Consider the following 12736-nt stretch of genomic DNA (forward strand, 5'->3'; position numbering starts at 1 on the left):
CCAGCCCCCACAGCGTCCCCAAGATTCAGAACCTTATTTTCATGCCAGCTGGACAGCCCTACCACAGAAGACCCCAAATCCCTATGCCCGACACAGACATTCCTTGTATGAGTCTCTCCTATACACTAGAAATTTTCTACGATTTCAAAAAGATTTTACATCAGTTTGTCCAGGAACCATTCTAAAATACTGGTGATGGCTGTACAAATCAGTGACACAACAACAACAAACCAACAATGAATCGTGCACTTTAGGTGAATCGTATGGTATGTGAATTATAGCTCAATAAAACTTAAAAAAAAAAAACCCTGTATGTCCAAAACCCAACTCATCCCTCCCTACCCACTCCACCCCTAAAACTCCTGTGTGCTAGCTCGCTCCTTCCCTGCCGGCGTGTCCAGAAGCCACTCAGCTGCCTGTGCTGAAAACAGCTGTTTTCAAACCACCTTCTCCCTCAATCCCCTGTCCAATCGGTCACCGCTCCTGTTGACTCACTGCCCCCTTCTTAGCCTTCAGTCACTGTTTCCCACCACACCGATGGCCTCCCGGTAACTTACCCAGCACACCCTTCTGCAGTTTCCTCTCCATCAAATCCACCCTCGACGCGGCCGCGGCACCACCCATCTGAAAGACAAGCGTGGCCATGTTCCCCTGCCAAACGCTTTCAACCCGTGCCTCCAGGGTGCATCAAGTCCTTACCCACAACACAGACTCGACGGAAGAGGCCTCCGTCCCTGGCCCCCCATTCCTGTCTCCTCTCGTCACCCTGCCTGCCTCACACTTCATACCCCAGACACTTCTCACTCCTGCTTTTGGCCACACACCATGTCACATTTCTTATCCCCATGCTGTTCCCTCCATCTGGGATGTGCTTCCTGCAAGCAGGACATCCCTAATCCTCGGCCCAATTTAACTACTTACTCTCTAGGATCTGGCTCATATACCATCTCCCTTCATCAGCCACGGTCGGAAACCTGTCTACTAGGCTGACTTGTTACCTTTCTCTGTGGCCTCGAATTATCCTGTGCATCTCTCTACCATAGTGCCTATCAAATCATATTCAAATTCTCTTTGTGTGTTTTTGTCTCCTCTCTTGAGGGTGGGGATCACTAGATCGTAGATACCTAGCACAGGGCTCCACACGTACCACTGTCCTCATTTTCTATTCCCATTCACACCTCAGCCCGACACAGCATGGCTCCCCCCCCACTCCCCAGTGATCTCCTGTTAGCTCCTGGACCTTTCTGCTGCCCTGAACACCTGACCACATGCTGCTTCTCGAAGCTTGGCTGAGTTTCCAGGCCTGCGGTCCCTCCTATTTCTCCAACCACCCTGTGCGGTCCTTCTGCTGCCCCCTCCTCCGACCCACAGGACGGCTACTCCAGGACCCCCCTCTCAGTCTCTAAGCTCCCTGGGTAGCTCATCTGCTGTAAGGCCCCATATTCTGAAACTTCCAGATTCCTCCATCAACCCTGACCCCTCGCCAAGGTTCCCAGCTCAGATTTTGAGCTGCCAGCTGAGGGCCCGAGACGCCCCTCAGACAACTCACACTTCCTGCTCTGCTCTGCCTTCCAGATGTGGTTTGATGGCACCCATCGCTGCCCAGCCAGCCTCCCAGGCCTCACATCTCAGAGACATCCACTCCTCCTTCTTGGCCATCTGCAACCCCACAGCTCCCTGATCCACCCCATTCCATTCCTAGGGATTTTGCCTCAGAAATTTCTCCCAAACCCGGCCCCTCCCTTCCACCCCACCTGTCACTGTCTTAGTTGGGGCTCTCATCACATTATCACAATATCACCCATTGCTGTGCCTCATTGTGGCTGGACACAAAGCCTGTTCCTCTTAAGGAAAAAAAAAAAACAACAAACCTTTAACGTATGCACATAATAAAAAAAAAATTCAAATGATTCCAGAAGTACAATGAAATCTCCCACCCCTAGAAGTAACCCCTACTGTTTCTTGGGTATTTCTCCAGAGGTATCCTATGCATACACAGGAAAAAAAAGCATGTATCTCAGAAAACCTTTTGCAAATGGAAGATGCAGAGACAGACAGACACACACACACACACACACACACACACACACACACGTGATGGAGCTTGAAACTTTCAGCACAGTGAAATTTGAAAGCTGACCCACGTGGTCTGGAGGGGAAGAAGGAGGTCAAAGAGCAAAGCAGTCAGGGCCTAATCTTGCAACCAGCAAGCAGCAGTGGAGGGTGGGCCCCGGTTTTGGAGACCTTTGGCCTCCGACACTCAGCCCCTATACCAATCATCGGGATCCCCTCACGTATGAATGGTGACTGGTAGTTTTTAAAATGCTTTCACCTCCCCTCATTTCCATCCAGTGTGAAACACTGTGAAGTGCTGAGATGGAGAACAGCATTCCGGAGGGTCGCCTTGTCCGCTGGGTAGTGCCCCGCCCGGGAAAAGTTCATCTCTCGATTATACGACAAACGACTGCTTTCTCTGGAACCAGTCACCTCTGCAAGTGGACCACCAAGCTTTTCCACTACCCGGATGCCCCTTCCCCCAAAACCTAACAGACAAATGCCAGCATGTTCTTCCTGCTCAAATGCCCTCTCTTCTTTGGGGCACTCCTTAACCACTCAGCAGTGAGGAACGCCCCTGGGCCCCAGAGCACTCTGGCCACACCTCTCTTTCCATTTTTTCCTAATTTAGCAGACAAAAAAATAGTATAAGAATTATTAAAGAATTATTAAAGTAAACCTCAGCAACCTAAATGATTTTCATTTTGTGTGCCGCTCCCTGTACGTGCAATATAACTGCAATCAGAGTGCACTTGCTCTTGTAAAACTGTTTTCTATTTGCGTAGGAGCCCACTTCTAGGATTTCTAGCCCCTTAAATACAAGAACTGAGTGTTAGTCATCTCTGTGCCTTGGCACCCGAAACAAAGCCTAGAACATAGGAGGGCTTGGCAGCTGTTTATCAGAAACTATTCTGGTAAACACAGGAAGAGGCAAACAGCATTCCCACATGCCCAAACGCATCAAGTCACAGAAAGAAATGAAATACGCCACCAACAAGTCATCAGAGAAATGGACGGCCATGCATATTTTAGGAGCATTCCAAGGAGGGGAAAGGGGACACAACAGGGAACATAAGTTCTCATGAGGCCTTTTACTCACCCTGTGGGCGCTCCTTAACCTTCCTGAGTCTCCATAAAGACCAGAGCACCCACTGGAGGATTAACAACACAAGTAAGGTCCAGGCAGTGCCTGGGACAACACACACTCTTAGTGGACATGAGTTTCCCCCTCTCTGTCCGCAGATGTGGCTCAGGGAACTGCCAGGAAAAAACAGGGACTATGCTAAGTCAAGCAAAGCAGTCAAAGGCACAAGCAAAAGAAAACACTGATGCATCCCGAGCCCGAGGGGAGCGGCTCTGAGCGGATGGCCCGCACAAAGACCACACCACGGAGGAGTGCTCTCCTGTGTGAGCTCTGCCTGCTGGGTGGCGCCTTGCTTGGGAGAACCACCTCATTTTATGATTTTACAACAAACTCCCACTAACTGGATCTAGTCGGTTGTGAACTTGGACTTCCCCAGAAAACATCTGCAACACCAGAGCCTGTGGGAACCAAGCACCGGGCACTGGAACTTGGCTGAAAGGCCAGAGCTCCCAGCTGGGAGGACATGGCTTTGAGCCCAAGCTGCCTGTTATCAGAGTCCAAAGGCCCCAGCTGATCTATCACTGTTCTTAACCCTGGGAGGCCAGGCAATCCCTGCAAGGTTTCAGGCATTCTTCTGAATTCTGAGGCAAGGCCCAACACTATACACTTTTTGGCTCCTAGCACTCTCTTCTTCCAACCGGTTTAGAAGCCACAACTTCCGCGGCGCCTGGGTGGCTCGGTTGTTGAATATCTCGCTCTTGATGTGGGCTCAGGTCATGATCCCAGGGTCATACGATCAAGCCCCAGGTCAGACCCATGCTGAGCGCAGAGCCTGCTTAAGATTCTCTCTCTCTCCCTCTGTTCCTCTATCCTGCTCATGTTCTTAAAAAAAAAAAAAAAAAAAAAAAGCCACAGCTTCTATTTCTACCCAGAGGGAACCACCATTCTGACATTTTGACTATCGATTAGTTACACCTGTTCTAGAATTTCACTGAAATGTAATCATGCCATCCACCATCTTTAGGGTCCGGATTCTCTCAACACGTTTTTGAGATTCATCGGTGGTGGGATGTGTATCAGGAGTCCGTTTCTTTCCACTGCCCAGCAGCATTCTCCTGTACGAAAAAACCTGTTTCTTTAACCAGCCCTCGCTTTGGTGGCACCTGGGTGATTCCCAGTTCGGGGCCACTGTGAATAAAACTGCCACGAGCAGTCACACGTGAGTCTTTTTTCGGACATATGTTCATTTCTCTTAAGTGCTTAGGTCTGAGGTGGATACTTAATTTTACAGGAAACCGCCGGACCAGACCCTGTTCCTGAGAAGGTGTACCGGCTTCCCACCAACAACATATGGAAGCTTTAGTTGCTCCACATGCCCGATGACATACAGTGTTGTTGTTTTCATTTTATTTAAGAAAATTTAGCCATTCTAGCTAGTGTGAAGTGGTTTTCCATTGTGGGTTTAATTTAGACTTCTCTGGTGACCACTGATGCTGAGCACCTTCCCATGTGCTTATATGGCTTCCTTTACACGTTCAATTCAGTGGCCTTTTAGTATATTCAAAAGGTTGTGCCACCATCACTGCGACCTAATTTCAGAATCATTTTCAGGACCCCCAAAGCCTGTACACCCCAAAAACCCGTACCCATCAGCAGTCACTCCCCGTAGCCACTGGCAACTGTTTATTCTTTCTGACCTTACAGATCTGCCTGTTCTAGATGCTTCATAGAAACAAAATCACACACTATGTGGCCTTTGGGGACTGGCTTCTTTCACTTAGTGCAATATTTTCAAGGTTCATTCCTGCTACACATGTGTATTTCATTCCTTTTATGGCTGAATAATACTCCACTGGTATGGATTTTGTTTTTCCATTCATCGGTGGGTGGGACATTTAGGTAAAATGACTTTTATATCAAGAATCTGGGGGACACCTGGGGGGCTCAGTCGGTTGAGCATCCGACTTCGGCTCAGGTCATGATCTCGCAGTTCACGAATTCGAGCCCCGCATCAGGCTCTGTGCTGACAGCTCAGAGCCTGGAGCCTGCTTCGTATTCTGTGTCTCCCTCTCCCTCTGCCCCTCCCCTGCTTGCACTCTGTCTGTCTGTCTGTCTCTCTCTCTCTCTCTCTCTCTCTCTCTCAAAAATAAACAAACATTAAAAAAAACTGGAACTCCCTCTGCGTGGCTATCTTTTCAAGATGAGTATCACGTAACAAGACATTGAGAACACCTCATCAGTGCCACTCCCTTCTGGGGGTCAACTCCTGCTCCACTGACTCCAGTTAGTGGGTTTTTGTTTTGTTTTAATTTGTACAAGTTATGGTCATTGTCTGTGAGAGGGTTGGCCTGATCTGAGCTCCTCCATCATTACTGGAAGCAACCTCTCAGTGTATGCCCATCACCTTTTCTCTCCATTTTGGTAACAGTACTCCCAATTTCTCCTTCGAGAAAATGTCCTTCACCTTGGCTCCAAGATGGGTATATGACCTGGGCCCACAAGAGTATTCCACTCTTTCTGACCGCCATGACTAGCTCAGGAAGAGGAATGTGACCTAAGTCTGGCCCAAATCAATTTAAGAGGTTTTGCTGGGGCGCGCCTGAGTGACTCAGTCGGTTAAGCATCCAACTTCGGCTCAGGTCATGATCTCACGGTTCATGGGTTCGAGCCCCATGTTGGGCTCTGTCCTGACAGCTTGGAGCCTGGAGCCTGGAGCCTGCTTCGGAATCTGTGACTCTCTCTCTCTCTCTCTGCCCCTGCCCCCCTAGTGCTCTGTCTCTCAAAAAAATAAATAAATGTTTGAAAAAATTTTTAAAAATTGTTTTAATTAAAATTAGACAGAAATTAGGGGAAAAAAAGATCTTTTGCTGGAAGCTATCTGAAAAGAGATACCTTCTTTCAGTTGGTTGTTAACAGAGTAGCAGGGAAGCCTGGAACTGATGGAGGCTTTTGCCCGTCTGAGATAGAAGTCAACATGGAGAAAAGTGGAGCTGAAAGACATTAAAAGAAAAAAAAAAAATTCCTGGTGACATAACTTAGGTTTCGGGATATAACTGTGCCTGAGGCTGGTATACCCAGGACTTTTCAGTTAGAGTCTAATGGATACTACTTTTCTCCTTGGACTAGTTTGGGTTAGTTTTTTGTTATCTGCAACTGAGAAGCCTAATAGGTAATTATAGGGACAAAGAACGTGTTAACCGCTAACCACTCAGTCTAAACCTGTTCTCTAGCACCTTGTCTAGAAGCCAAGGCCCCATACCAACAAACCCAAACATTCTATACTTAAACCACTCTGACATCAATCCCACAGGGCTTAAGACAGAGCTTTGTAGGGGCACCTGGGTGGCGCAGTCGGTTAAGCGTCCGACTTCAGCCAGGTCACCATCTCGCGGTCCGTGAGTTCGAGCCCCGCGTCAGGCTCTGGGCTGATGGCTCGGAGCCTGGAGCCTGTTTCCGATTCTGTGTCACCCTCTATCTCTGCCCCTCCCCCGTTCATGCTCTGTCTCTCTCTGTCCCAAAAAAATAAATAAAAAACGTTGAAAAAAAAAAAATTAAAAAAAAAAAAAAGACAGAGCTTTGTTCTGAATCAAAGGGAAGTCAGGCATCTAAGACCCTACACTCAGATCCCATACTCTCAATGTAGCCACGCTCAACAACAATCTACATTCATCAATTGGTTTGAAAAAATTAAGGAGATGCGGATTTCTTTCCCCTAGTACCTACCATGCTTCTAGACCAAAGCTTACATACATCATTCTCATTGAAACCTAACAATCGCCTAAGCACACCCTCTCTATAGCTGGGGAACCTGAAGTTCAGAGTGGTTAAATTATGCTCGGTAATTCAGGAAATAACAGGTAGTTACAAAACTGCAAACTCTAAAATCTATGCCCTCCCTCCCAATTTCAAACTTTGTAATGACTTCGGCTTATTCATTAGCAAAAGAGATCATGAAGTAAGACCATTTCGTCTACTAGAAGCTGTCAATCAACTGTTATTAAGATTGCACTGAAAGAGTCACCAATAGGATGGTGATTCGTAGTGGCATCTGATAAAAATAAAGGTAACAATTGTGAGAAATAAGTTTAGAAATTCCCTGGGCTTGCACCAGTGGGTTAACAAGGCATAAAGAATTACAAAACCATAGGATGCTCTTACCCAAGCTTGAGTAGACAAGATTAGGCCCCCAGAATAGAGTAGGAGAGGGGCAAAGGCCCCCAGAATAGACATGGTAGGGGGCAAAGGCCCCCAACACAAAGGTATATGAAGTAAGCAAGATTAGGTATTCAGGGCAAAAGTGCCCCCCAATTTAGTACTATAGCAGTAAAGCTGCTTTCACAGGAGGGAAGGACCAAGTTAAATAAACAGGTAAATAGGGCTATAGACCTCTGTTGCTGTGGGTGAAGCAGCCCAGAGCAGAGCTGATTAGCAAAAGAAAAGGTGCCTTGTTAACCCTGAGGTCATTTCCCCTATCTGCCTTATCCCCTAGGCTAGCTAAGATAAACAGACACTGCGCCTCCTGTCTGCCATTAACAACCATCTACCCATCTGCCTGGCGCCAGGATTGACCCAAACCTCAAACACCGTGTATCTTCAAAACCCTCTTTCCCTCATGCCCATGAGTTAATGTTCACAGATTCATTGTCTCTTTGTGCATGCCCATCACGTTTGTAAGCCTTCTGATCTTAATAAATACGGAGCAAGGACCCTTATTCGGGGTCTTGTCTTTTTGCGGACATTAGCCATCTCTTGCTTTTAATCCTGCGTCTGCTCTCTTGCTGGCCAAGAGAGAACTTTAGATTTAGAATCTACGACAAACACTGACAGCTATTCCTTACTGAATACCTACTATGAGCTAAGCACTTTTATGTAGATGACTCCATCTAACTCTTCTAACGGTCCTGCAGAGGAAGTGCTCTTCATTTAACACTGTGGAAACAGGAGTCTTGGAGAAATCAGTGACTTTACTGAAGTCACACAAGTAATAAGTGGAAGAGGTGGGATTCAAATCCAGATCTGTCTGACTCTATGACCTAAGCCTTAAGGCTCATGATCAACATCCCAAACATACTGGTATGATGTTCAACAAACTAGCTTCCCCTCCACAGATAGAGTGACCACAAATCCTGAAGTGATGTATACTGGGTATTTTTTCCAATGCAAATGATATAGGATCCTATAGAAGATTCATTTTTAAAACATTTGTAAGACTCTTTGTACACAAATTTAGAAATGAGGTTTAAAAGGCTGACTTACTACATGCCCCTGTTTCCAGCTCCGGAAAGCTGGGTCACTAAAACTATGAATTCTAATGGACCTACCCACTGAGAACAGGGTGCCTCGTGGCTGGGCCAGGTATTTATAAAACACACACTGTGGTTTACAAAACACTTCTTTTTTTAAGATTTTTTAAAAAGTTTGTTTATTTAAGCAATCTCTACACCCAACGTGGGGCTCGAACTCACGACCCCGAGATCAAGAGTCACACACTCCACCAACTGAGCCAGCCAGGTGCCCCGACAAAACACTTTCAAGGCACCACTTCAGATCTTGGACAGCCAGCCCCTCTCAAACAGCAATACCATACAGCAACTGCAGTAAGCAATTCCAGTGTCCCCATCCCAAGCAAGCACAGGCTTTCATGCTTCAGGTCCTTTAATCCTTTCCCTACCTCTCCGTGGGTCTCAAATTTGCTCGTCTTTCAGGTGCAAATCAAATGGCAGCCAAGTTAATACTTTCACGGCAGTACTTGCCAACATTTCTCACACCACAGCATACACAGAACGTAGTATTTATGATGTTATTTGTGTCCTCGTGTAAAAGAACAAAGCTGCTTGCAGCCAGAAGAGAATGGCAGGGGGATCTGGCTGTCCCAGGCCCTGCTCAGGTGCCCTGATGCCAAGGGCAATCAAAATTTCCAAAGCACGGTACACAAATTTCTGTTCTTGCACCTGTCACACATGCACGAGACACTTGCATTAACTTGTCTCTCCTGCAGACCACAAACTCTCAGAAGACAGAGAAGCAGGCGTATTCGTCTCTATATTCCCAGCAACTAGCACAGGGCCTGGCACCTACTAAGTCTTCAAAATAGATTATGGGAGCTGAATCCTGGAAATCTCTTAAAACAGTCTTTCAGCTTAGAAGCATGCACCAATTCTGAAGCTGGGTTAGTCAATACCTTCTCTCCAATCCCAGAAAAAAAAAAAAAAAAATAGTTCCTATAAACATACTCTAAGAAAGACAATCTACTCTCACTTACGGAGAAGAGGTACTTTTCCTCTATAAATTAATTCATTCAATAATTTGTTAAATACTGCTGTGCCAGGCATGAGGAACATACAGCAGTGAATGAGGCAAAGACTCCCTGCCTTGCTGTACAAAACTTACAGTCCAGAAAGGAACACAGACATTAAAAAAATAGTCCCATATACTTATTTGTAGGTGAAAGTTAAAAGGGACATAGAGATGGGGCGCCTGGGAGGCTCAGTTGGTTAAAAAACAACTCTTGATATTGGCTCGGGTCATGATCTCATGGTTGGTGGGATTGAATCCTGTCGGGCTCCATGCTTGGGATTCTTTCTCTCTGTCCCTCCCTGGCTTGCATGCACATGTGCACTCTCTCAAAATAAATACATAAACATTAAAAAAAAAATTTTTTTAAATAAAAGGGACATAGAGGACAGAGTAGATACACAGATAAATTTGAATAAACAATGACAGGGATGTCGAAGAACTGAAAACACAAATTCTCAGGCAAAAAGGACAAAGTGCCAAAGAGAATATCTACAATTAGACACCCAATAGTGAAACTTCAAAGCCTCAAGGGCAAATACATGATAATATACTGGAGAAGGAAAGGGGAGGGGGACAAAATACACCAAGAATAACTCAAGTGTTTGGCAGGAGCAACTGGAAGAATGGGAAGACAGGTTAAGGTACGAGAAGGGTAAAACTTAAAATGTCAGTTTTGTACATGTTTGAGATACTGATTTGACATTTTAAGAGATACCATTTGAGAGGTGAATGTAAGAATCTGGAGTTCAAGGTAGAGCACTGGGCTGCAGATAGAAATTTGAGAGCACAACACACAGTATTTATATTTAAAGCCTTGAAATTGATAGCTCCTAGGAAGTGACCACGGAGAAGAGATTCAGCATGAGGCCTGGGGGCGGTGTAATCATTAAAGATAAGGAAGAGGAACAAGAAATCAGCAGAGGAGAAGCCAGAGAGCTGAGGCTAAAGACGTGGCTATTGCACAAATCAAATGAAGAACGTGCTTCAAGAAGGGGCAACGATGAACCGCATCAAAAATTGCTACGGGAGTGCGAACGAAGTTAAAACTGAATTTGGCGACGTTGCGATCATTGGTGGCTTTGACAAAGTGCTATTTCAGTGGAATGGTGGGGGCCTAGACTGGAGTGGGTTCTCGAGAGACCTGGAGATGAGAGGTCAGCTACAGACTGAAGCCCTAGGCTGTAAACGGGCGCAGACAGATGAGGAGGCAACTGGAAGTCTCTTGAGGGCGAAGGAAGTCCTCTCCTTAAGGGGGGCGCATCCTCGGCTGCTGTCTTCCCACACCTGGGCTGAGTACCCCGCCTCTGCCGCCTTAGCGCCCCGCACCGCGCGCGCCAGCTTCCGGCGAGCGCACGCGCAAACTCAAACACCGCCGGCCCTCCCTCCTCCAGCCCCGCCTCTCCCCGCCCAGGGCGCGTGCGCACCGCCCCTCAAGAGCCGCCTCGGCAAGGCCCGGGAGTAGGGACGCACCGGGGACCCTAACCCTCCGCTCCCGCCATTTCCCGGGGGCCCCAGACCGCGACCCAGCCCCACCTGCCAAGCCACGAACGGAGTAAGCACGTCGCGCTGGAAATTACGACGGCAGGAGCGGGCGCGTCCCTCGAATGCTTTTCAAAGCCTTAGGACCATAACGCGCTTACGTTCGAAGATTCGCGGCACGTCGAGAGCCACACACGCTGTTTTCCTTTTATGAGCTAGTCGCAGCGCGAACGCCTTCACGCATGCGCCGTCCTTCCTGTGTGACGCGCCGCGCTGCTCCTTGGGAAATGTAGTTTTTACTTTGTCACCCTAGTCCGGAGTCAGCCACTGGACCTTATTTTAACAAACTAAGGCCTTTGTCTGTTTTCAGTAGCCTCTCATTCCCCAAAGCCTCTATAAGATAATAAAAAAAAATTTTATGTGTGTGAAACCACAGGTTGCTCCAAAAGATAAATTCTATTTTAAAAAGTTTGAATAAATTAAAACAAACAGATCCTTAGACCCAGAAATTGCCCTTTCAGGGAGTCTTCTCAGGAACCTATTAAGGACGTGAGTAAATGTTTAACTACATTAGTTTCCATACCAGTATCTTATAACTTCTTACATAACCCCTGCCAAAGTTTAGAAGTACATTTTATGTCGTTTGATTATTTGATACACTTGCCAGCCCAATAAGGTTAGGATCATCTGTTTTGTTCACCTATGTGTTCCCAGTACCTAGCACATTCCTAGTACCTATGAGGGCGCATGGTAGGCCCTCAATATTTTCGTGTACACTTAGAAGGATCGCAGACTTCAACACAAACTCTTCCAGCCCCAAATTAATGCATCATTCCCCCCCCCCCCCGCCCCCATCAAGCTTCTTTTTGATTTTGTGATCTCTGTCTCAATGATGCTGGCATGACCATCTATCCAGACTCAGCCCTATATCCTGCATTTTATGAAGCTAATGCTGGCAAGGATATCACAAATTTTGCGTTTGTGGAGGTCTCAAGAGCTGTTTCTCCTGAATGTCAAATACTGACCTTAGTGGCTCCTCAGAAGAGATTTGGAGCTCACAATTGTTTGTTTGTTTGTTTGTTTGTTTGTTTGTTTGAATTTATGTTTAATCTCCTATACTACTACTGTCAAACGACAGAAATTCAACTGAGTTAACTTAGAAGGTCAAATTGGCTTTATTGAAACGGTTCGGTTCGTGAATTGGGCAGCATCCCACCCACCGAGCTGAAGAAAAGGAAAGGTTTTTGAAGTGGAGAGGGAGCAGAAAAAAAGGATATTATTAGCAAAGAATACATTGTTTTGGGCAAGGTCACCCCTCCTGAGGGGAATAGAAGGGATCTATCAGTAAATTTCCTAGTGCTGACCAAGAAATTCCATGTAGATTGGTTAAATAATAAATAATAACAGTTCACATTGTTGGGGACTTACTGTGTACCAGGTGCTGTTAATATGTTTTGTATGTTTCATTCATAAAACATACTCCATACACTTACCGTCTTCACTGCTTGCACCCTCGTCTGAGGGGTCTCTACTCCTCGTTCAACAACTGCAAGAGCTTTTTATTTGTTTATTCCCAGATGTGGAGGTTGGGTTACTCATTACTCGCTTTATGACAGACTACAATCATTGGGCTCAGTACACCCTCTCTCTTGTTTTCTCTGTTTATGACCTTTATCTCTTCTCCACTCCTCCTCCCTTCCCCAGCGTGTGTGTGTCTTTACAAAACACGCGTGTTGCTTAGGGTGCATGTATTTTTAATTTGCTTAAGTGGTATTGTGCTATAAACCTCAGTTTCTTATTTTTTCCACTCCACCCTGTACT

The 12736-nt window shown here is 46.4% G+C and overlaps 1 protein-coding gene across 4 annotated transcripts in view; it reads right to left on the bottom strand.

Moving 5' to 3' along the window:
* Window positions 1-12490, bottom strand: part of SGF29 (SAGA complex associated factor 29) — a 32942-nt gene extending 20452 nt beyond the window's left edge. The window contains exons 1-4 of one of the 4 annotated variants that reach the window (XM_060648880.3): window positions 12409-12490; window positions 10970-11308; window positions 6032-6129; window positions 558-624 (exon numbers count right to left, since the gene is read on the bottom strand). In XM_060648880.3, the coding sequence (XP_060504863.1) occupies window positions 558-624 (67 nt within the window). In that variant the 5' untranslated portion in view covers window positions 6032-6129; window positions 10970-11308; window positions 12409-12490. The remainder of the gene's footprint in view (window positions 1-557; window positions 625-6031; window positions 6130-10969; window positions 11309-12408) is intronic. The other 3 variants (XM_060648881.3, XM_060648883.3, XM_060648882.3) reach the window with 3 other exon arrangements.
* Window positions 12491-12736: the final 246 nt, after the last annotated feature.

The sequence above is a fragment of the Panthera onca genome, chromosome E3, assembly GCF_046562875.1.
Source record: "Panthera onca isolate mPanOnc1 chromosome E3, mPanOnc1 haplotype 2, whole genome shotgun sequence".
Classification (NCBI taxonomy): Eukaryota; Metazoa; Chordata; class Mammalia; order Carnivora; family Felidae; genus Panthera; species Panthera onca.